Source organism: Neopelma chrysocephalum, unplaced genomic scaffold (assembly GCF_003984885.1).
Source record: "Neopelma chrysocephalum unplaced genomic scaffold, ASM398488v2 Primary Assembly neopelma1_43, whole genome shotgun sequence".
NCBI classification, from domain to species: Eukaryota; Metazoa; Chordata; class Aves; order Passeriformes; family Pipridae; genus Neopelma; species Neopelma chrysocephalum.
The window spans coordinates 6,354,939-6,378,757 of NW_020897702.1; the positions used below are offsets into that span (position 1 = coordinate 6,354,939).

A 23,819-nucleotide genomic window follows, 5' to 3' on the forward strand; every position below is an offset into this window, starting at 1 on the left:
AACTCCTGAAAAATTGGTAGTGCTATCATAATAACTACTCTTATGAAAGGAGAACAACTTAGGAACTGTAGACTAATTTGGATTTTGTCAGTCAAGAAGTAGTAGAACCAATTATTAAGCAGCTCATAAGTACAATGAGAGCTCAAAGGTACAACTGAGCAAAATAACCCCGCTTTTGTTAAGAACCACCTGACACGAGAAAAATCCTCTTTCTTCTTAAGACGTTGCTTGACCTTCGAAACAGGAAGGAAGTGGCTGATAGGATGACTCTAGACTTAGCAAGCTTTCTGACACTTGTAAATCATAATTGTACAAGCAAACTGTGAATTTATGGCTGAGTCAACACAAAGAAAACATGCTGGCAAAGCAGGTGAAGGCTTAGTTTCAGACAGAGACATTTTAAGTGGAAGTCACCAGGAATCTGTCCAGGAATTACTGCAGTTCTGTGGTTTTGTTAATGATTTAGATGACAATACATTTATAATACTATAGAAGCTCCTTCAGTTGTATAATATTTATATAAGCTCCTTTAGTTGATAAATGTTGCAGAAATTTTGAAAAGTAGAATTTAAATGATCCAAAGAATTTGAATCACTGTGTTGTAAATCAACCAAAAAGTGCAGAAGACCAGCTTGGCTGAACAGAGAAGTCCTGGTGAAGCTCAGGAGGAAAAAAAAAAGTACGATCTATGGAAGCAAGGTCAGACTTTGCAGGAAGAGTACAAAGGTGTGATTTGTTTATCATAGAATCAGAATGGTTTGGGTTGGAAGGGACCTTACTGACTCCGTCATGCGCAGGGACGCCTTCCACGAGACTAGGTTTCTCAAAGCCCCATCTAACCTGGCCTTGAGCACCTCCAGGGATGGGGCATCCACAACATCTTTGGGCAACCTGTTCCAGTGCCCCACCATCCTCACAGTAAATTTCTTCCTAATGTCCAATCTAAACCTCCCCTCTTTCAATTTAAAGTCATTCCCCCTGGTTCTATCCCTCCATGTCCTTGGAAAAAGTCCCTCTCCAGCTTCTTTAGGCCCCTCTAGGTACTGGAGGGCTGCTGTAAGGTCTCCCTGGAACCTTCTCTTCTCCAGACCAAACAACACCAGTTCTCTCAGCCTTTATGTGGGGAGAAGACACAAAAGACCAAAGCTCAATTAGAGTTCAAACTGGCCAGTGTTGTTTCAGATAACAAGAAGGGCTTTTAAAGGTGTTAGTAGCAAGAGGAGGTCTAAAGAGAACATTGGACCAATACTTGTTGAAGATGGTCATCTGACTAATGGTATGAAGAAAAAGCAGAGGCATTCAATGCATTTTTTTGCCTCAGTCTTTAATAATACTAATAGACCTCGAGTATCCCGGATCTCAGAGTCAGAGGGCCATGAGTGCAGGAGCATTGACTTTCTGTTTGTGTACACTGAATGTTCATGAGTCCGTGGGGCCTGATGGGATTCATCGCAGAGTTGTGAAAAGGCTAGTGGATATTATGGCAGGACCCCTCTCACTCATTTACCAATGGATAGTTTGCATTAGGAAAGCAGTTTAAGTAATAAGTATTTAAACAACCATAAATGCCAAAAGAGCATGCTTTTATTCATGAGATGCTGTAAAAGAAAATATCTGGGTTTTTTAAATATATTCTAGTATTTGTCTTTGGGGACTTAGCAGTGGTAGTGTTGTGTCCCGTAGTACATGTCTACCTCTTAAAAAGATGTAGCAAAAACGGAAGAAATACAGAGAAGCAGTTTTGGAAAGATAATATTTTTGGAAACATGAGGAAAGCTAAGGAAACTGGGGGTTTTTTTGACTAATGAAGAGAAAATGTGGTGAAAACCTTTATGAAAAAAATAATTGGAATTGAGACTGTGACTATTTGTTTCTTATTAATGAACAGATAATAGGAGGGGGGAAATGGTATAATTTACAGCAAATGTTATTATGGTTAGTACTCAATCTTTTAAACTCTTGTCAATTTTTTCCCTCATTTGTTGAAGAGGGAAGCAGACACCCAGCAGATCTTGGATCTCTCTTATAGGCACTGTTGTAGATCACGAAGACTGTTTCATAGTAAAGGTGGAGAGCCTTCATAGAAGATTGCTTTTCCACTTTTTATCTAGCTTCAGTTACTTGAAGAAGTACTGATGTTGCTCATATTCCACTTTTTTTGTTTTGAAGAGAGATGAAGTCATACGTTATTACTCAACCTCTTGAAGTTTGTGTAACCCCTTCAAGGTAATATTTTACCTTACCATGTTGGAAACTAAAGTTATTTACACAGAGTGCAAATCCCTGGATTAGTTTTCATATGAACCTTCTAAAAAGTATACTATAAAATCAAGTTGAAGAGTCTGGGTCTGAGGGAAAGATTAATAAAGGAGTGCACAGTGAACTCTGGGGAAGTGATAGTTCCATAAATAATTAATAGCTAAAAACCATTTCAAAAAGACTGGTGCCCTGCTGAGGTCAGTATTAAAGTAGAGGCTGGGATTTCAAAAGCTCTTAAAGTCACCTTTCAAGGTTTGTTTAGGTTTCTGTCTTTGTGGAGTTGAGTTCATTTTATGATAAAGAAAATGGTGATAGCAAATACTGTGAAGATTTGTTTTCCAGTGGTAACATGACACTATTCACTGGGTAACTATCTACAGGAGCAGAGTGTTTGCAGATACCATAAGATATGAAGCACTTTTAAGGAAATTCTTTTTGCAAGTGTTAGTCCCATGAAACTCAAACATACATTAGCGATAGTATTTGCCATATTTACCATGTAGTAGAGCATTTCATGGCACAGTGCAGGAAATAGTTGCATACATCTCCAGGTAACATTTTAAACATATTTAGATAGATCTTACATAGATTTATGTAATAATAATACCATCATCATCATCATCATCATGGCTAGGCTTCGCGAACGAAGATTTGGGAAGGGCTCTACCCATTTTTCATGCAAGCGCGTTGGTGGCTAAAAAGGCCAATACGAGAAAGGCAGGTCCGGTTGCAAAAGACACAGCAGAAAGACTCCTTAGATGGTATATTCTGCAAGGTTCGATTCTTTCTGCGTTGTCTTTTCTCCTCAAGAGTGATCCTGCGTGCTTTCTCAAAAGCATCAGCAGCGTTATAAATGGTCTGTCTCCAGGCCTCCCGATTAGAGGCCAGAGTGGACCAGTTATGATGATCAATATGCCCGAGGCTGAGTTGTTGCTTCAGGGAGTCCTTGTATCTTTTCTTCGGAGCTTCTCTCTTGCGGCAGCCAGTGGCAAGTTCACCATAAAGCAGGATCTTAGGGAGGCGGTGGTCCTTCATCCTAGAGACGTGCCCTGCCCATCGCAGTTGCGTTCTCAGTAACATGGCCTCAATACTCGTAATTGCTGCCTGTTCGAGAACAGATGTATTGGTCACATAGTCTGACCAATGGATGTTAAGGATTGTACGGAGGCAGCGTTGATGGAAGCGTTCTAGGAGACGCAGGTGGTGGCGGTAGATGACCCATGATTCGGAACCATATAAAAGAGTAGACAGCACTATGGCTCTGTAAACACTGATCTTGGTGCTTTTCTTCAAGTGTTTATTACGCCATACTCGTTTATGGAGTTTTCCAAAAGCACTATATGCCTTTGCTAACCTATTGTCTATCTCCCCATCAATCTTACCATCTGAGGAGATGAGGCTGCCTAGGTAATTAAACTGTTGGACTGAATTGAGTTCTGACTGGCCGATGGTGATGTGGGGATGGTGGGGGACTTCCTGAGGTGCAGGCTGATGGAGAACTTCTGTCTTCTTTAAGCTGACTTCCAGCCCAAAGAGCTCAGCAGCCTCTGCAAAGCAGGATGTTAAACGCTTGTTTCATTTTATATAGGTCTGTTATCATGGTTCATATATCCTTTTTTCCCCCGGGATTGCAGTACTGGAGCCATATTTGATAGTGATAGATATAACTGAATAGATCATTACCATAAAGACAGGCTAGAGAGCCTGAAATTAAATGCTCTCTAAGTGCAGTGGGAGATTGTCCTTCCTATGAAAAACCCGCAGTCAAAACAGAAAAGAACGAGATAGAGGAACTATTAGCACTCTCGCTTCACAGGAGGTGGCAGTTAGACTGAGAGGGGGAAAAAAGTAGTTTTAAGTTCACACTGCAGCTTGTGGCAGATTCAGGATTAGAATCATGATCCCTTATATCCCTGTCTGGAATGGCTCTAGCAAAAGATAGTAAATAAATGTTACTGTAGAAAAGTAGTGATTTCATCTTCCAGTGTTGGTACAGATAATTTACATGATTAAGTTGTACTGGCAAATGTATTTTGCAGTTACAACATTGCTTAAGATATTTCTCGGGTTTTGTAAGAGCTTATCTTAAGCAGCATTCATGATGTTTGTTTTAAAAGAATAGGTCAATACTTAAAATTAGATTTAATTGGAAAATTAGAATAAAAACTTTGGCCTTCAGTGTGAGTCTGTACTCAAAGTAAACGGTGGTGATCTGATTCTACTTATCTCAGGCTTATGAATTTTTAAATCTTAGTCAGTAATAGAAATTATTAATGGGTAATTGAAGGGAGGATGTTGCCTGTTTATGTATATGTGTGTAGAATTACATGTTACAATGTGAAGGATTTGTTTGAAAATTGTTTGTTTGCATATTTCTTGTATTTCACTTTAAAGATTAGTTAAAATATTGACCAGTAACAATGTCTCTTAACTTGTCCAAATATGATCAGTCAAAACACAAAAAAGAATCAATTTTCGTATCTCTGTGTCTTTTAATCCAAATGTTAATCATTGCAAAGCAATGCAAATCATACGTACAGATTTTTGATGTTGGTATTCTTTGTTATCTCCCATGACCCCCTTCCCTTAGTCCCTCTGTGGGGAGAAGTGAGTAGAGAGTAAATAGTTTTAAATGATTTTACTATATGCAGCTCAAATTCATGAACAGTTTATAAATAAGAATTAAATATTTTTCTTTAAGCAATTTGAAGACCATATGGTACATATCTAAAATCACGTAAGTGGTTAATTGCATGTTAAATTCCTTTCCTCTTCCTTAGTTAAACAACTGCAAAAATATTTACATTCCCTGCTGTTCTAGATTTATTTATCATTTTATAATGAAAACACAGAAGTGTTATAAATTGAAATCTTAATCTCTTGCTTGACTCGCTTTCTAAAATGTCAACGGTGTCTCTGGTTTGGTTTACTTTGTGTTCTCTCCCACTCCTAAGAGAGAAATGCGTGACACTGGAAAACTGAAGAATATTGACATTAAGCAAGTCAGAGGCGCAGCACAAGATGTGGTTTCTTGAAATTAATTTTCGGTTATTCTAAACAAGATTAGAAACTGCAGGAAAGAAAGTGGCTCTTTATTGCATTTTATTATTATTGTGAAACTCCAGAAGGATGATGATGTAATTCTGTAAAACTTAAAGAGATTCAGGTCAGAAATACACAATGTAAGTTGACCAAGCAAGCTGCTGCATACCTATGGAGACAGTTGTTTCTACGGTCAGTGAGTGCTCTAGCTTTTCCCCTGAGGTAGCTGCTGGCACAAACAGTTTGCAAACTCTGCATTCCAGAACTCATTAAAAAACTGTTTTTTCTAGTGAGAATGAGTTGAGGACATTTTCAAAGCACTCTGTAAACTTAACTAACAAATGAATATAATAAGGAAAAAAATTCCACGTTTGTTTCGGAACAAAAGAGTGAATTCTTTTAGCTGCAAAAAGTATATGAAAAGTCCTTGATTTCATGAAGTGAGTAGTTTAAACAGAAATGCGGGGGAATAAATTCTGCTGTGTGAAAATTTGGCTTCTCCAAAATAAGTGCATCCAGCAGCAGAGCTTGGTCTTTGGAGCCTGGCAGTCACAGCTTCTGGGCTGCTCCTGTCTTTGGAGCCTGGCAGCCCTGGGTTCTGCTAGCTGGGCTTCTGCTGGCAGTGCTGTGCTGCTTGCTCCTGTTACTGTGTGGGGGCAAGAATAAGAGAGGAGCCTTACCAGGAAACTTCTCAGCTTGTCTCACTGCAGTCTCAGTTATTTTGGGAAAGGGAGCATAGGAATGATTCAGAGAAGGGCATTTGATTCGATTAGCACACTAATTCTACAGTCACTGTAATGAATGAATGAGACTGGAATTTTCTGTATAGGATAACTGGAAATCACTAGAGTATCTTCCTTAAATTTGAGAAAAGTGATCTTGGAAAGAATATGAGTGTGAAGAGCTTGAAAACTCGAAATGGAGTCAAAAAGTACAACCAGATCTCCTGATTGTCAGATAACACATTTTTTTCATTTGCTAACAGCACTTCTTCCCTCTGATAATTTAAAATGATGTCTGCACAGCTAGTACATCAGAACAGAAAACTTTCTAAGCTAAATGTGGAGCATCCCTCAGATCTGCACCCCACAGTAAATTCACCAGTTTTCTGTGCTGAAAAGTGACTTCACAGTTCTTGACCTGTAACCTACAGTTCTTTATGTTCCACCTCCAGCTCCTGCTGTATGAGTGGCTGACACAGTGCCAAGAAAACATTGCCTGTGCTAACTTCGAGTGTGCTTGTTTGCATGCCAGAGTGGCGTTGTCCTGGATTTCCACTAGCCCTGATAAACCTTGGCCTCAGCAGAGGGAAATAGCCTGTACTGATTTGCGTGCTAATCGCCATTCTCTTCTGGCTCCAAGTAACCAGAGCCTGGAGCTTCTCATGGCTCTCGGGAGTTTTCCACCTGTGCTGATAGCTAAATTCAAGAGCATTAGGAGCAATAATACCAAATTAGTGCCAGACACAGGGCTTCTCCACCCAGTAGCCCCTGAAGGAGATAAGTTGGCTGCTCCTCTGTTGGGTTTCCTGCCAGAATAAGAATTTAATTAAGAGGGGGGAGGGCACCAGATATCATCTCCATCAAATATTGTTCTTCGTGGCAACAATTCAGCAACTTGCTCATTGATGTAATTACTGGAGCACACATTTTGTAATTAGAAGACTTAAATGACAAAAGTACTTTCCTTAATTTAGTGTTGGTTCTTTTCAGGTTCTCACTTGTGTTTTTTGTCTTCAGATGCAAAGCAAAATGGACATAAATATACTTTGATGTACCTAAAGTCACAGCAGGAACTGTTGGAAGACCATTTTGAAAAGTCCAAGCACTAGTCAAGAATTTCTGTAGGATTTTTTCTTCTTTCCAAAAGATGTAGTAGAATTTTGTAGCACTGATTCCTATGTAATTAGTGGAGCCCCATGGAACAGTGTTTACCTGCGCTCAAGCAAAAGCTAGTTTAGTTTATATTAAGTTACCTATGGGTTTTCTTTCAATTTTGCCTTTTTACCATCACATCTAAATTTTTGTATTATATAAAATGACCTGAATCTTGCCCTAAGAATGTATCCTACAAGGACTTAAAAAAAAAATCCTGATAAGGTGTAAGAATAAAAAAGTACCAGTAATGTGTTTTTATTTGCTGCATGATGGGATGGAAAGCCATTGCACATGTAATTTTGGAAATATTTCAGACATGGTTATAAGAAAAGATTGATAATGTTGGTGGACAGGACTCCCCCTTAATAACTGCAGTGGATCAGTTGCACACCTTTATTTCGGTCTGTTGTGCTGGATAAAAAGCAGGCATGAACATGACCTGTGGATGGCATATTATCATAACCCATGGGCTATGCTGTAAATGCATTGTTTTATAAACTCTTGGAATGAGTTCATGGAACTTTTTGAAGTAAGAGATTACTCAGTCTTCATTAATTTTCTAGCTGCTTACCAAAATTATAACATTTAATAAGGACAGTGCCCTACTTCTACTTGTCTAGCCTTTGCCCTGTCCAAAAGGGAGTTTGATAAGTATTTTTCTTTTTTTTTTAAATAGAGAAATCACTCCTTATTGGAAATAACAGAAGAAATCAAGTCATTTTGCATCTATATCTGAATTTATTAAAATGGAGAAATGGAATTTTATGCTAAAAGGACAACCATTCAGTTTCAAATACATTTACAGTGATGTGGGTGCTCTTTTTATTCATCATAGAACTTTTTAAAGGAGCAGTAGCCTATATATTCTTGAGTTTTTTGAACATTTGATTTCCTAGGTTGTAGTCTCATCTGTATGAAGTAGAAAGAGACGAAGAGGGGTTTTTTTAATGTGAGCAGGTAGCTCCTTGTGAACTAGGGTAGAGGATGGGTGTTTTAGTGTTTAAATGTTTTTTTATATGTAGCTAAGTCCAGTATTGAAAAGTTGTTAGGACAGCATAGAATCAGAAAATGTACTTGAGTAATGTGATAGGTACTGGGTAATAGTGAAATATTGAAGATTGGGAGTTCCTGATCAGAAGCTTTGTGTGAGGACTGGGACAAAAGTAGTGACAGGAAATGATGACATGCTAGAGTTATTCATGCTCTAGAGTGGGGAAAATCTGTAGTGGTTAAAGGAAAATGAATCAAATATGGGCTTCAAACTTCAGTAGGAAACCGCGGTGTTTGTTATCAGATTTCCTTCACTGTGGTTTGCAACAGGAAAACAATCTTAGGTGCAGTATTCCTTTGGGAATGCTTGTCATCTTTAATAACTTGAGCTGTCTAAAAGTATGTTCCTTAAGTATTCCAGTGAAGGAAATCATCTATCTTAAGGTGGATTGAGTCATCCTCTGTTTTTGTTTCCTTTTTTGCATACTGTCCTGTTCTCAATGAATTTTTGAAATCTCAACTTCATCATATTTGAAAGCCTCCCCAAATGCAGGGAGAGAGATGAGCAGTGTCTTTCCTTGGTCTTTCTATATCCTTTCCTTTTCTCTTTTGAAAGTAAACAATGCAAAATTTGTTAGTAAAGCTTAGTAGCAAAGACAAGGTCAAAACAAATTGAACAGAGGGTACTGAGGCTTGTTTTTGATGCAGACTCTGAAATCAAGCTTTTGGTCTTGGACAGGTTGCTGACAAGTTGTTCTTTTCTCCTTAATTACTTGTTATACAGAGTTTCAAGAAACCCTATGAATGGAATAGTTGATCAACCTGGAAGAGCAGATGAGCTGTTTTAGGTGCAAACCACTAAATGCAAGAACATTTGATGTGAACTATGTAATCTGAGCTGTTGAGGAAGACATACTGTCCTAGTTACAGCTTATATGATGTGGCAAAATAATTCCTTTCTGATGGGAGAGATAGAAATAGTCTTCCCTCTGTCAAACACAAAGACATTATGTTGTTTGTGCCCCAGAAACATTTCTGAGTATGTTAATTAATCAGTAAAGTTTTCCACATTCCCGAGAGAGTTAAAACTTCTAGTCATAACTTTGCAAACTTTCATTTAATAAACTGACATGTTTTCCTGCTCAGTTTTCTAAAAATGTAGGCTCTCTGATCTGTTTCAAAATGTGCTTTTAGTTTAGTGATTATGGTTACAATTAAGGGACTAGTTAGAATAACTGTAGGTACAAAGTATAAACACGGCAACCACAATAGCTTTCAGAGCAAACTGGAGAATCTGTATTCAAGCTGAATGTTTTTACGTACTTGCATTAAAATGAGATATAGTGTTTACCTTAAAGAAAAGAAAAAAAAGTTAATAATTTTCAAGAGTTTGCACCATACATCAAGACCCACAGGAAAGTTGAAGACTGGAGATGTTTTTTCATCTCATTTAACCTTGTCACTCCTATTTTTAACTAGTTGTGTAGGTCACCAGTACAGGCTCGATTGCTGACCCATGGGAAATTCCATCTGTTTTGGACACGCATCTTAGGGTGGAGATAACCATCCTGTTAAAAGTAGCTTTTGAATGGTTGAATTACAGCTAACTTCGAGAACTTTATTTGTAGGTATTGCTCAGAAAAGGGAGCTAGCAACTTGTTTCTCATCTGCTGTTCGCAGTAATCTAGATTATAAGGCACTTTTTGCTACCTTTTCTTTTAAGGAAAAAAGAATGATTAAAAGCCAAATACTTTCTTTTTCCACCCTCTCAGTTGGTCACTTTTTTAGCATACACATACATCTTTCTGGCTAATGGAGAACAAGATGATGATCAGAACTTTCTTGGATAAAGAAGCATAGTTTATTTCAGCTTTCAAAAATCAGGAGTTTGTTAATTACACTGTGGTAAAGAATCACAGATAAATAGCTCTGGAAAATGGTTAATGTCCTTTCACTTTTTTGTTTGGCTTCGTCAGAATTTCAACCATTGACTGCAGGATAAGAACAAGCATCTCACAGCCCATGGATTTAAATGTAAAACATCTGTTACGCTACTTTATTGTTTATCTTTGGGTTCCTCTTTAAACCTTTAGTTTTTATAATATCTACAAAAATCTTGACAACAATCATATCACAAGAATGTTAAGAGCTTCTTTGAGTAGGAGGACAAATAAGATATGGGACTTGTCTCTCCTTTGGTTTCCTCAGAGCTGACAGGGCAGAGTAAGTTTCATATTCCTTGTTTTATATAGTCATCCATACTCATTTCAAAAAATATGCCCAAATATGTTGGGAAACAACATCTTTTCAGTTTGGACCTGCTTGCCTTTTCACATTGCACTGGAGAGGCAATGAAATCTTCATCCCTGGAGATGCTGAGACTTTAGACAGAGCCCTGAGAAATCTAATTAAAGTTGCCTTTGAGTGAGGGCTGGACCAGATGACCTTTGAAGGTCTGTCACAATTTAAATTATTCTGTTAAAGTCAGGGAAATAATAAAAAAAAAAAGAGGTATTTTTACTTCTGTGAAAGTAGGGCTGATACTTCTGATTTTCTTTGCCAAGAAAACATAAGTAAACTGTCAACAGCAAGCAGCATTAAAAAAGAAGTCTGCTGTAGTGGGTTATGGCTGTGTTTTCCCCTCCATACAATAATGTCATCAATATATTGTATGTGTTCTGGAGCCTTACCCTTCTCTAGTGTAGCCTGAATCATTCAGTGGCAAGTGGTGGGACTGTGTTTCCACCCCTGGGGCAATCGGTTCCAGGTGTACTGCACGCCCCTCCATGTGAAAGCAAACTGCAACCTGCACTCTGCTGCTAAGGGGATGGAGAAGAACGCATTTGCAATATCAGTGGTGGCGTACCACTTCTCTGCCTTGAACTCCAGTTCGTACTGGAGCTCCAACATGTCTGGCACAGCAGCACTCGATGGTGGGATGCCTTTTCCTGCAACATACGACTCAGAATACAAATTAGTTTTTCCCAAGGTTAAATCTCCTTGAGGCACACACTGGATTTCCCCATCTTCTCTCATTATCCACCAAGTGTATCCAGGTCCTTAAGCAAAGACAATCCCATGAATGGGTTTGCCTTTGCTTGAGGGAGGGTTAACCCAAATTTCTTTACCTAACATACTTCTCAAGTGAATTACTTGGACTTTGCTTCCATCCACAGTGTGAAGGGGCTCTGTTTGGGCAGGGCCGGCTCGACTGACGGAGCCTCTAGTGTTGACTAGCCAAGTAGCCTTTGCTAGGTGCTGATCCCAGTTTTTGAAAGTTCCCCCACCCAATGCCTTCAAAGTAGTTTTCAGCAATCCATTGCATTGCTCAACTTTTCCAGCGGCAGGTGCATGATATGGGATATGATATACCCGTTCAGTGCCATGTTCCCTGGCCCAAGTAGTAACTAAACGGTTTTTGAAATGAGTCCCATTGTCTGGCTACATCTGCCATCACTGGAATGTGTCATAAAGTCAAGTAACAATACATGAAAAACCATATAATTGTGGATTATAATCTTATATGTATGCATTTAAAAATGTGCAAACAAATCTGTGAGCAATGGTATTGCATCTGGATGTAATTTGTCAACCTCTGAGGTTTTTGGCATATGGAAAATTGCATATTTTTACAGAATTAAATGCAAGTCCCTATTACCATTTTGTTTGTGACAGAAGTTTATAAATTGAACTTTTCCAGTGACACTGCACTTACTGAGATGGGAAATTATAACATACGATATTACTTGTAGTAAGGTAATTCTGTTTTTTTTCAAGACCAATAGAACAACACAGCTATTATTAAATATGAATAAATTTTTTTTACTGCTTGGTTTTCTTTCCTTCTGACCCTGTTTATGTATAATTTCAATCATGATGATCAGTGTGTTGGATATACAGTATTTAGGCTGAAAAATGCTTCTTGTAACAAAGGATTGTTCAGTCTGGGATAAGTGGTGGTTGCTTTTTCTCTTTTTTCTTTAATTCTTTGTCATTAATGATATCAGATTTCTTCCATCATACATGAGAGAAATGCTGAACAATTTAAAGAAGTTAAAAGATAACTTTTGGGGTTTGGTTTTTTTTATTTCTTACAGGCTTGGCAGCTGCGATTCAGTCATCTTGTGGGCTACGGTGCCAAATATTACTCCTACCTCATGTCTAGGGCTGTTGCCTCTATGGTGTGGAAACAGTGTTTTGCTCAGAACCCGTTTGATAGGTAAAAACAGAGAAAATGTTAAGTAGAATGAAATGTCATGTTAGTTGCTTCAGGAAAACATGAAACAAATGGGGCCACATAGGTTGATGGGCTTTTTTGATGAAAATTAATTTTTAGCATTTTTCTGGATTTTAGGAGGATTACAAAATAACCATGGGGGTGTGTGTGTGTATATATATATATATCTGTATGTATGTACACACACACACACACACACACACACACTTTGGGAAATGTCCATTGGTGCAAAGAGATTTGTGCTGATGTTTTAAAATCTAGGTGTGTCTGTTGGGAGGCACTGAAATTCCTATTTAGATGTAATTAGAGAGCTTGAATTTCATAGATGCCTAATTACTTGTAATTTTCTATTGAAATCAAAGCAACTGTGCGTATTAAACAAGTTTCATGTTACCAGCTTCAAAGCTAAGTGTAGCTGTCCTACTCATTTTGCTTTCTGAAATTAAAAAGTAAATTGCAAGATCACAAATTTTAAGCATTCTTATATCTTTGGTGAATGTTCATTGTAACAGAGCAACTTTTCCCCTTGGAAGACTGAAATGTCATTCACAAATTAACTTTTATAAACACTAGTACATACTCACACGTATAAAATTTGTCTGGTTCAGTTACTCATAGTATGATTTTAAGTGTAACTTGAATTTGAAGAGTCAACATGGAATCAGTCATTGTTTCAGGGTGGAAAATATCGTTTGGTCTCTGTTTCTGAGTTCTGTAGAGATCCTAGAAGCAAATCTGACTGAAAGCTGGACAGGTTGTATTTGTAGATGGCTCTAACATCTGTGTTTCTCCAGGGCAATGGGAGAGCGTTATCGTAGAGAGATGCTGGCACACGGCGGTGGAAAAGAGCCCATACTGATGGTTCAAGGTAGAAAATAAATTAGAACTGTTTTATTCCTTTGCGTGAGGAAGAAATAATTTAACTGCATTTCCCAACTTACTCTTTTCGGTTTAATTATGATTTTCATTGAGTTTGTGAAAGAAAAATTATTCATTTATTTAGTTAAGTGGAATGGTCATCACCTTTGCATCATGGTCAGTAGAACACACAGCTGCTTGGGGTGAAGTGTTGGGAATTACCGCACTGTCTAAAGAATTCAGAATAAGAGTACCACATACTTGAAGGAAGAAAAATGACACCATTTTTGGATACAGTAAATTAGTAACTTTTCCAGATGAGGAAGTCATAATATCTCTGGTTATTTTGTATAGACAAAATTGAACTTGTTTTGGCCACATTTTAGCATCATCAGAACATCTTTGATTGTATCAGTACTTTGAGTATACATTCTCATGAAATGGAGGTCTGAAAACTGTATTTAACAAACATAGTTCATTATTCCTCTCACTACCACATTTGCCTTTTTAATCTGGAAAATAACTTTTAAAAATCATTCATACTGATAGCAAAAATATTGTATTTCATATATTAAAAATAATGTCAAGAGAATGAAGCAAGTTTGAGAAAATGCTGACTTTATCTCAGATCTCTCAATAAGATCAGGATAAAGACTTTCCTGTCTAATGTTGCAGAATTCAAGCCAAACATTTTTGCATTCCTATTGCTGTTCCTAACATGAGCACTTGCTAAGTGCTTCATCTAATGGCACATCTTTCAATTTCCTCTGAAATTTTTAATATTAAGGATGAATATGAATTCATTTGCTCTGTTCACTCCATTTTAGTAGACTGGAACTTGTGGGACTTTTTTTCTGCAGATAAGGAAACAGTAGTAATGTGTCTGTACTTCATCATGAGATTGGCACAGTTTAATAACTAGAACATCCCAGTTCTTTGACCCATCTATTTATATTTGAGGCCATGACCTCTGCTCTCCTTAGACTCACCATATATTAAGCAACTATATATTCTTTAGATTTTTTCTATTTATACTTCTGATCTACAGGGTTACTTTTCATTCAATATGACTTTGCAAACTTACTTTTCTTTAGGGTTCTTGAAGAATATGTGTTTGTAACCTTGAAAAACTGTAGCCCAAAATTGTGGATTAAGTAGTTGCAAGACAGGAATGTACATCTTTACACACGTTTCTAATTTTTGTATTGTAAGTCATATCGTAGAGAAAGAAAAAGATGTTTTTAGACACCTCTTCTGTTTCTGGGATATATTCTTAATTTTACTGAGCTTTGAATCTTCCTGGAGTGTCCTAGAAACTATGTTGAAGTTGCTGGCGGTGTGCTTCCTTGAATCAAATACTATATGAATGAAGTTTACAAAATTGGATGGTCTTAGAGAAGATGTATGGAAGTATGACTAGCTTTCACCCTTGCATGTGATAGAACACAGTGGAATATGGTGCAATCAGTTTGGGGTTGAGAGTATGCATCAGTTATTATGGATAAAACTTGCTACTGAAATTAATCTGAAAGACTGATATCACAGTCCAGGAAATTCCAAGTTTATTTTAAGTTTACAGGAAATCTAAGTATGAAGTTTGGCAAGGTACGTGAAAGCACACAAACAAGTTTAAATCTTGAAATGTGGTAATTAGATGTTTTAGGCACTTCAATATTCATAGTCCTCGTGCTTCTAGTCCTCAATTAATTTAGTGCAGAATGTTCATCAGTAACTCATCAGAACCAATGGTGAACGAGAAAGAGGCAATGGCTGTGCAGCCTGGGGCTTGAAGAAGAGAGCAAACTTGTTTAAGGAATAGTTGTGCATACTGCAGAACAGTGAACTTAACATTAATGGTAGAATAATGGCATCTTTATGCTGTGACCAAAAAAATCAGTATAAAAGGTTCGATTTTTGTCTTTTTTCTTTAAGTCAGTAAATCCATAAACCACTAAACAGAACTGTGTGTCACATCAAGGTTAGTAACAGCAGTGCACCTGCTGGTGTGTTTGTTCACATCTAATAGAAGAACCAGACAGCAGTGACTCCTCTGTGTCAGCATTAGCATGAGTAATACTGGTGATAAGAGCAAAGGCTATGATTTACAAAAAATGGCAGAAGTTTTCAAGATGTTTTCACAGCATTACAGAATCACAGAATAGTTGAGATTGGAAGAGACCTCCGGAGGTCAGCTGGGCCAACACACCTGCTAAAGTAGGTTCAGGTATTTATACCTCTGAGCTTTCTCATCTCCATGCTGAACAGTCTCAGCTCTCTCAGCCTTTCCTCACAGAAGAGATGCTCCAGGCCCTCAGTCATCTCAGTGGGCCTTTGTTGCATTCTCTCCTGTATGTCCATGTCTTGTACTGAGGAGCCCAGCACTGGACACAGTAATGGTGTCATCAGTTCTGAGTGGAAGGATCAACTCCCTCAGCCTGCTGGCTATGCTCTTCCTAATGCACTCAGGATGCCATTCCCCTTCTCTGTGGCTAGCTCATGTTCAATTTGGTGTCCACCAGGACCCCCAGGACCTCTTCTGCAAAACTGCTTTCTTGCTGGGTGTCCCCCAGTATATGTACTGGTGCCTGGGGTTGTTCCTCCCCAGATGCAGGACCCTATTATCCAGATCATTAATGATGTTAAACAGGACTGAACCCAATATTGACCCCTGGAGTACACTGCTGGTCACTGGCCTCTAACCAGTCTTTGCAGCACTGATTACCCCCCTCTGAGCCCTGCCATTCAGCCATGTTTTTAGTCCAGCTCCCTGTCTGCTTATCCAGCCCATACATCAACAGCTTCTCAGTGAGGATCTTACAGAACACCATGTAGTCATTTCATCATATAACGTTATCAAATTAGTTAAGCATGACTTGCCCTTGATGAATCCATGGTGACTATTTCTGATGATTTTTTGGTTCATGAGCCTGAAAATGGTTTCCAGGAGTAGCTGATCCACCATCTTCCTAGGTATTGAGTTGAGACTGACCGGCTGTGTTCTCCTTCTTGCCCTTCCTGAAGATAGGAGTGAAATTCACTTTTTTCCCGTCTTTTGGTACTTCCCCTATTTTAATAGGTTACTGAGAGTCACCTTGCAGTACCATCTGCCAGGTCCCTTAGCACTCATGGGTATATCCCGTCAGGGCCTGTGGGCTTGTTTGTGTCCAGTTTTCTTAAGTGTTCCATGATCTGATCCTCTTCCATCAAGGATACATCTTTCTTGCTTCAGATTATTTCCGTGGACACTTTTGTATTCTGAATTTCACTTTTATACTCTGTGTCTCTTTAAACAGCAATCTTAAAAGATATTCAAGATCATAAAAATAATCAGAATTCATCAGCAGGTTCCTTGCCTGTGCATATTGTGATGTTCATTTGTACACAGTGCAAAACTTAACAAACATGCTTGAATGACTCGCTGAAGAATGAAATCAGGGTGACTCAGGTGTTTTGACAAGATAATAATTTGATTTCTGATTTGGGATTATTTGAGGCTAAATCATAGAACACACCTGATGGAAAAACTTATTATATGTTTATACTTAATTGCTCTGTATTTATTACAAAAATTGAGAATTTAAGAGAAAAGTAAGAACAATTAGTTGTTCCTTAATTTGTTTAAGTTCAGTCAGCTTCTGATTCCTCTTGCTGCTTTTATTTTGGTTTTCATTATAGATGTTCCCGAATACTTGATTTCCGTCTGTTGGTTTCCATTAGTTGCAAAACTGTGCTCCCATAGCAAATGACAAAACAGTTACCTGATTAAAGATAGATTCCACCAAACTTTAAAGTTTGTTGATTTTACTCTTCTTCAGGGAAACAGTCCAGATTCTGTCCACACTAGTGCCATATTTCAAAACCCTAAAGTTCTCTAGGCTGTTATTTCAGGCATTTTTTTTTTATATATAGAAATGCACTTGCAGATGTCTGACTTTTGGATGCAGATGTGCAGCCTCACCCTTGAAATGCTTCCGTATCTCCTTGTGAAGTTAGCCATGTTCATTGACTGTTTGATAACAGCACATTTCATTTGTACAGTTTCTTTGTTATGATTTTCATCTCAGAATCCATCTATTGTCTTTCTCTTGTATTTGGATATGACCTAGCTTTTCATCTTCTGTGACGTGATTCCATAGATGTACTGATTAGGAAAGATAAAGGATCTGACCTGCCATCCAGTGGAGTTACTGACAAGTTTCCTGTTTGGACTAGTCTTTAATTAGGAAACACAATATACTTTTTTGTTGTTGTTTGTATTTGATTCTCTTGGCATTTGTTTCCGTTAAAAAACTCAAAAGCCATAAAGGTTTTTTGAAACCTTTTAAAACATTTTCTGAAGTGACCCCTTTTATCTTACCCCTTTGATCATCAATAAAATAAAAAAATAGTCACAAATATGGATAGCAGAAGCACTTAAAAAACGAGTGAACCATGCTTTGTCCAGGAGGCTTACTTTTTAAAAAATGTTTCCTTAAAGTGAAAATACAGTTTGAGAAGAACTTGATTCCTCTGTCATTTTGTGTTGACCATGTGGCTTTTGTATATTTTCTCCTTCCTAGGAGTACATGGCATTAGGGATTCCAAATCCCTTTAAAGTTATGTATCCCAGGTGTCCCTTCCAGGTCCAGTTGTGTGCTGGTTGCAGGTCAGAACAAGATTCAGGTGTGCACCATCCCTCCCTCCCTCGGCACTCCCTGACTGGAAAGAAACCCAGGTGCACAGTCAGAAAGTGAATTGCAGTGTGAAAAGTACTGGGTTGGATGTTTTGGGAACTGAGAGCGTGGAACATATCCTGGAGTGCACTTCTCCTCAGTTTTGACGCAGTCACATTGCCCTTGGGGTTTCTGAAGAAGTCCTCATGCAAAATACATGTGAAGTTGTGTTCTTGATTTGTTAATGCCATATTATATTGCAGTCATACACAGCTGTGTGCCTACATGGTAACCAAACCAACTGACTGTGTAAATAAACACACATTTACTCCGATGCAGTTTTTGAAAATTTGTTTTTCCATGCCTCAAATTGTACTTCATGGAATAATTATGATTTGAAGAGGCTGCAAAAATCTTCAGATAATCATTGTATGTCTCTTTGAAAGTGTTAGAAATATGCATAAATCCTAAAAGGTGATGTGAATGGCAACATATGTTAACTCAAACTACATGGACCCAAAATAATTACTGTTCCACAGGGGCAGAGGCCAAATTTTGCCACAAGCTTTATTCTCTCAATTTTCAGTGATTGTAGGTTATAGCTAACCATCTCTCAAAAGGGTGTGGTTAACCACAGTGCTGTAATGTGAAAGAAAACTTCAAAGCAGAGAAGATAAGCTATGCAGTTGCCTTAGGCTTGGGAGAGACTGAGCTGAAATAGGAGTTGGGCTAAACATATTAAAATACACTCCTAAATTTGAAAACTGCAACCATCAGACCTTGTGGGCATCTTACTAAATCATGTAGACTGAAGTGCTGAGTACTTACAATATATCAAAGCTGATCTTGCTTTGATATATTTTAATGGATTTTAAAGGGAGATGTGACCATTTTTTAACACATCTGTGTAGAGTAAGAGGTTAAAACGCAGAAATACAATCAGTATCTGTTTCTTTTGGAGTTGCCTACTCTAAAATCTGTAGTTATTTATTTCATAAGAGCATCATCACTTCACTACAGTAGTTCTTCAGCAATGACCTCAATTACTCTTCATCCCTTCCTTGCAAAAGTGAAGTCTGCTAGTGTCTGCTTTTGATGTCAGTGATGGGAAAACAGGAATGCAGCAGACCACTAATGCAAGAAATCTGAAATCTGTTTTTGTTATCAAAAGTTGGAACTACTGGTTTGGAGGTCATTTGATATCACAATTGCCAGAATGATTTTGAAATCTCCTACACATTTAAAGCAAACCACGTGGAGTGTAAATAAATAAAATTTGTAACAAGTTTTGAGTGAGATTTGTAAGACTGTACTTAACTGCACTAAAATACATCCAGGTATACTGTAGTTAATTATCTTTCTTTTATTCATTTTGTAATATCCAGGATTGGAATGGTTTTGTTATAATTCTCCATTTTTATGTAAGCAGGAAATTAAACCTCCTTGAAGATATAATCCCAGTTTCAGTTTCTTCCACCTAATCATTATACACTTAGCTCTTCTTCTTTTGCAGTGTATTGATAATTAGCAGAATAATTTTTAGTGTGTCAAAGAATTGGCTAAACATCATCCAGAGTGGCTGTTTTTTACAGACAGTATTGGAAGGGGATTTTTGTATTGTGGGGCTTGGAAAGTAGTGGTTATGTCTGTTATGGCCATCTCTATGTACTCTCTATGCAGCATTATAGTCATCTCTCCATATTGATATCCGATGGAAAAAGACATATTGGCTATAGAATAATTGTTCTTTTATAAAGCCACATCTTGAAAAATTGGAAGGAAGGAATAATGTCACCAACTTGAGATTTTATACCTGAGCTAGTCATCCAGGTTTCCTTTCTGAGGTACAGGGAAAGGTAGATTCTTCATAGGCACAACTCATCACAAAGTAGCCCTCTGAAGATCAGAGGAGTGGCACCCATGAAGGTCTTACTACTGTTCGGTCTCAAGAAATAGAGCTGGTTAGTTCAGATGTAAATGTCTGAGGAAAAATGAGGGCAAGAAAGGGCAAAACAAATTGCACTGTAGGGACTGGACTGCTCCGAGTCTGAGACAAAGCTCCAGTAGTCATGCATGACATGTTCCAGTGGGCTGCTATCCATGTCACCTTCTTACAGCATTCTCTCCACTTCTGTGAAAACTGCAGGAAAATATGAGTTTAAACTGGAATTTTTCCAAGGCTGTTAGGGAGCAAATATGCATGTCCCCCAGCCAGCCCACTGAGGAACCCAAGAGAGGGAATCTGCAAGGGGCCATGGCTCTCTGGGGAGGTCAGATTAGTAGCTGGGTATCTGTACACATCTGTTTCTCAGCCCAGCACATAGCAAGACATTTTTCATAGTGAACTACAAGTAATTCCACAGCAATTTTTCTAACATTAGAGTAGATTACAAGTTTACCAAGTATTTGGAAATACTAATGCTGTTCTTTTTCATTTTAAAAATAGCTTGATGCAAACTTCATTTAAGAGCATTTCAGTCAACCTATATATAGTATGAGATTTGTTTTCCTTTTAGTGCTCAACATTAATATACTGGGTCATGGCAGTTTGTGTTGACACTTGTAACATGTGTTTAAATCAGATTAAAATGGAATTCTGTAAGGTCTTAGCAGGAACATTCTTTCTGGTTGCTCACACAAATTTACTTTGAGCTGATCTGTTTCCTGATGGGTTTTGAATCATTTTGTTATAGTAAAAGATTACGGTCTTTTAGCAGCATGCAATTATAATTTCCACCAAAAGCAAATATTGTTGAGGATGTGAAAGAGTATAAAATTATGTTCAGTAGGTACCCTGATCAGAAAGGGTAGAACAAGGTTATACTTACATTGGCAGTTGTCAGAAAGAACAGATCACTTCAAAGAAATACAAAGATTAAATTTTACATTATTTGGCAGCTGTACTGTTGGGTTTTTTTCTGGTACAAGTTATGCAGTAAATTTCCAAATATAAACTTGAAAATCTTAATAACAATGAAAAGACCAACATTATGTAATGTTAAGTACAAAGAAACATCTGAAAATAATTTAAAGTATATATTCTCGTGCTTTCCAAAAATTAGGATTCTGAGGAGGAAGGTGTGAGATTTTTAACTGCTCCATTCATAGAATTACCTGAAAAAATACTTGAGCATGATTCTTCATTGTGCTAATTTCCCTGTTATCCTGTAACCAAATGCTACAGCTAACAGATGCACTAATTAAAATCCTTAATAAAAGGTAAGTCCTGGTACTGTAAAAAAGCAAAACTAAAACTGCAGTGTATTGAAAATGCTTTTGTTTGAGTATGTTTCATGCCTTGTCAAAAATTTCAGAGGTATTTGCACTTTAAATACTAAATCAAGTGCTTCTAAGGTGTGTAACACATTGGGAAAATATATTTTTTTTTTGGCTCAGTCAAAGCTGAGACTTATCAGATAAGGATTTATATACCCGCTCAATCACTAATTTATTCCAGTCATTTGGAAATGACTGAGTCTGTGGTTACATTGCTTTAAAATGGATATAATTCCCTGCTTAAGCAAGATTGTAGTGATAAAAATCAGTTAACAATCTTGAAACCTGTCAATTCTGTGATAACGTGTAACAGGTAGCTTGAAGAAATTAAATAATCCCTATACACTATAACTGCACTTAATTCTTATCAAAGAAACATGATAGCCATTTCTGTCATATAGTGACATTAAAAGTTAGTTACCAATAAATATTACCATTGACAAAGCTGTCAAGGTCATAGTATTCTTGTGAAGAGTCTGTTGTCTTGCTTTTTTGTAGGTATGCTTCAGAAATCACCTTCAGTTGAAGATTTTGTGGATGCCCTTGTTTCAGACTTAGACCACGACTTTGAAACATTTATCATGGACTCATAAAAATGTTCAGCAGAACTGAATTCCTTTATGGAAGATTGCATATGTCTTCATAATTGTGGGTAAAATATTGTTGTGACTGGTTTTGCTTTTTTGTGAACACTTGTAAAAGTTTGACTGTTCATGTTGGTGGAACAGTAATAAATACTTTCATTGGATCACCTGGTTTCAATTATGGAGATGATGGTTTTCCATTGCATAGGAGCTTAAGCATGGAATTTGAGAGAACAAATCTGCTAGAATGTACTGTTAGAAAATGTGGTCTTATTGGACCATCTGAGTAAACAGAAATTGAACTCATCTTCAGGGTGAGTGGAGTGGTATGAATACTCTTTTGGTACACACATTGATTCAGTATTAGGGCTTACCTGTTGAGTGTCATGACCCAGAACTGATCACATGGGTCTTTCTCACATGTTCATGGATTTTCTTTAGCCTTGTTTAACTGTGTTCCTTGCAGGAGTGCTGTGCTGGGGAAAAGTAAATTGTGTTTGTAACAGAGGCAAAACTGGAAGGAAAGATGAAGTGGAAAACTAGAAACTGTACTTGAGATAGGAAATGAAAAGAGGGGAGAAGAAAAACTGTAGTCATACAGGTCTGTGATGGAAAATGTTAGGGTGAGGAGAAAAGAGATATGTTGCCACACATAAGAGAGACAAAGGAATAAAATGGGTACCCCACAGATGTTTCCTAGTGGAGAATAAAATGTAAGGTAGCCATGCTTTTATAGCTGCGATGATCCATTGGGTGCATGTGTGGCCATGTTTTTAAGTAAAAAATAGTATGGTTAGGGGAGGAATGGAATTTACAGTGTGCCATAAAACTGGTCTTGCTATTGAATTAGTAGTTTTTAAATATCCAACAGAGTTGGAATTTTACTTCCTAGGCTCATCTCTTGCAGATCTTCCTCTGAGCTTCAATGTTCAGGCATCTGCAGTTGTTTTCTGAGTATTCTATTAACTGTGTCCTTTTATCTGTTACCTGAATGTGTTTGTTTTATTGTGTAGTGTGGATTAGTTTTGACCATTTTACTTTAAGGGCTTTACTGGGTGAAGTAATATCATATTTTGGTGAATATGGATCTGCAGGCATTTTGAGGATTACATTGCAGAGAACAATGGCTATTGAAAATATGTTGGCAACGTTGCTGCGTAGATATGGCCTGAATCTGGTTCCCTGCATGTTTGTTCACGTGGAGTTTCCTTTTAATGATGAGTGGACAAGTGTGGGGAACTGTTTGAAGTATAGGAGGGCAGGTTTTGGAGGGGGTACGAAATAAATCAAAAAGAAGGCTGGAGCAGATTAAGGTTGCACATTATATAGTGGGTGATGAACAAAGGGAATGTTATCAGTGAGGTTTTCTTTTTCCCTTTAAGTAAATTATGAAATGGTATTGGGTGTGTTTTGAAAAAAAAAAGAAAAATTATGAATTTTTCTGTAGAAATGACCTTGTCGTTTAGAGTTCCTCTGTAGGTTGTTGCAAAAGGTATCGTAAGTGTTCTACTCAGCGGAAATGCAGTGAAAGAAGCAAGAGAGGAAGAAAACCAAGGCTGAGAGATGAGGGCAAATAACTTGGGAGAGAAGCAAGTAAAGAATAAAGATTAAAAAAACTCAGCCAGAAAAAGTGGATGTTTGGGAAGGGATAAATAAGAGTGAGAGCTGATTGGATGATTCACCCCTCTTTTTTAGCAGAGTCTGTGCTATTGGGTATTGTTTAATATTTTACCCTATTTTTTGCACTGCCTGTTTTTGCAAGGTGAAAACTATCTTATGTGAATAGCACTATCATTCTGTTAGAACTGGGTTTAGACATTTTTAAATAAGAAATGTTTTGATTAAATAATAGTGGGCATATTTTCAGGCATGCCACAACAAGGCTTCTGGCTTGTATGGCTGACTGACTAGATTCTGTACCTGCAGTTGGTCCCTAAGAAGAAAGAATTAATGGTTTTGCTTAACAAACTAGGTGGGTATTTTGCTGTAAATTAAGTGATTAAAAAACCCACAAAAACTAAATGTAAATTTAGGTGTGAGTAAA

The 23,819-nt window shown here is 37.6% G+C and overlaps 1 protein-coding gene across 1 annotated transcript in view; it reads left to right on the forward strand.

The window, feature by feature from the left end:
* Positions 1-22,340, forward strand: part of MIPEP (mitochondrial intermediate peptidase) — a 74,244-nt gene extending 51,904 nt beyond the window's left edge. Inside the window, exons 17-19 of the mRNA XM_027677878.1 lie at positions 12,266-12,387; positions 13,200-13,273; positions 21,690-22,340. Coding sequence (XP_027533679.1) covers positions 12,266-12,387; positions 13,200-13,273; positions 21,690-21,784 — 291 coding nt within the window. The 3' untranslated portion in view covers positions 21,785-22,340. The remainder of the gene's footprint in view (positions 1-12,265; positions 12,388-13,199; positions 13,274-21,689) is intronic.
* The last annotated feature ends 1,479 nt before the right edge of the window (positions 22,341-23,819 follow it).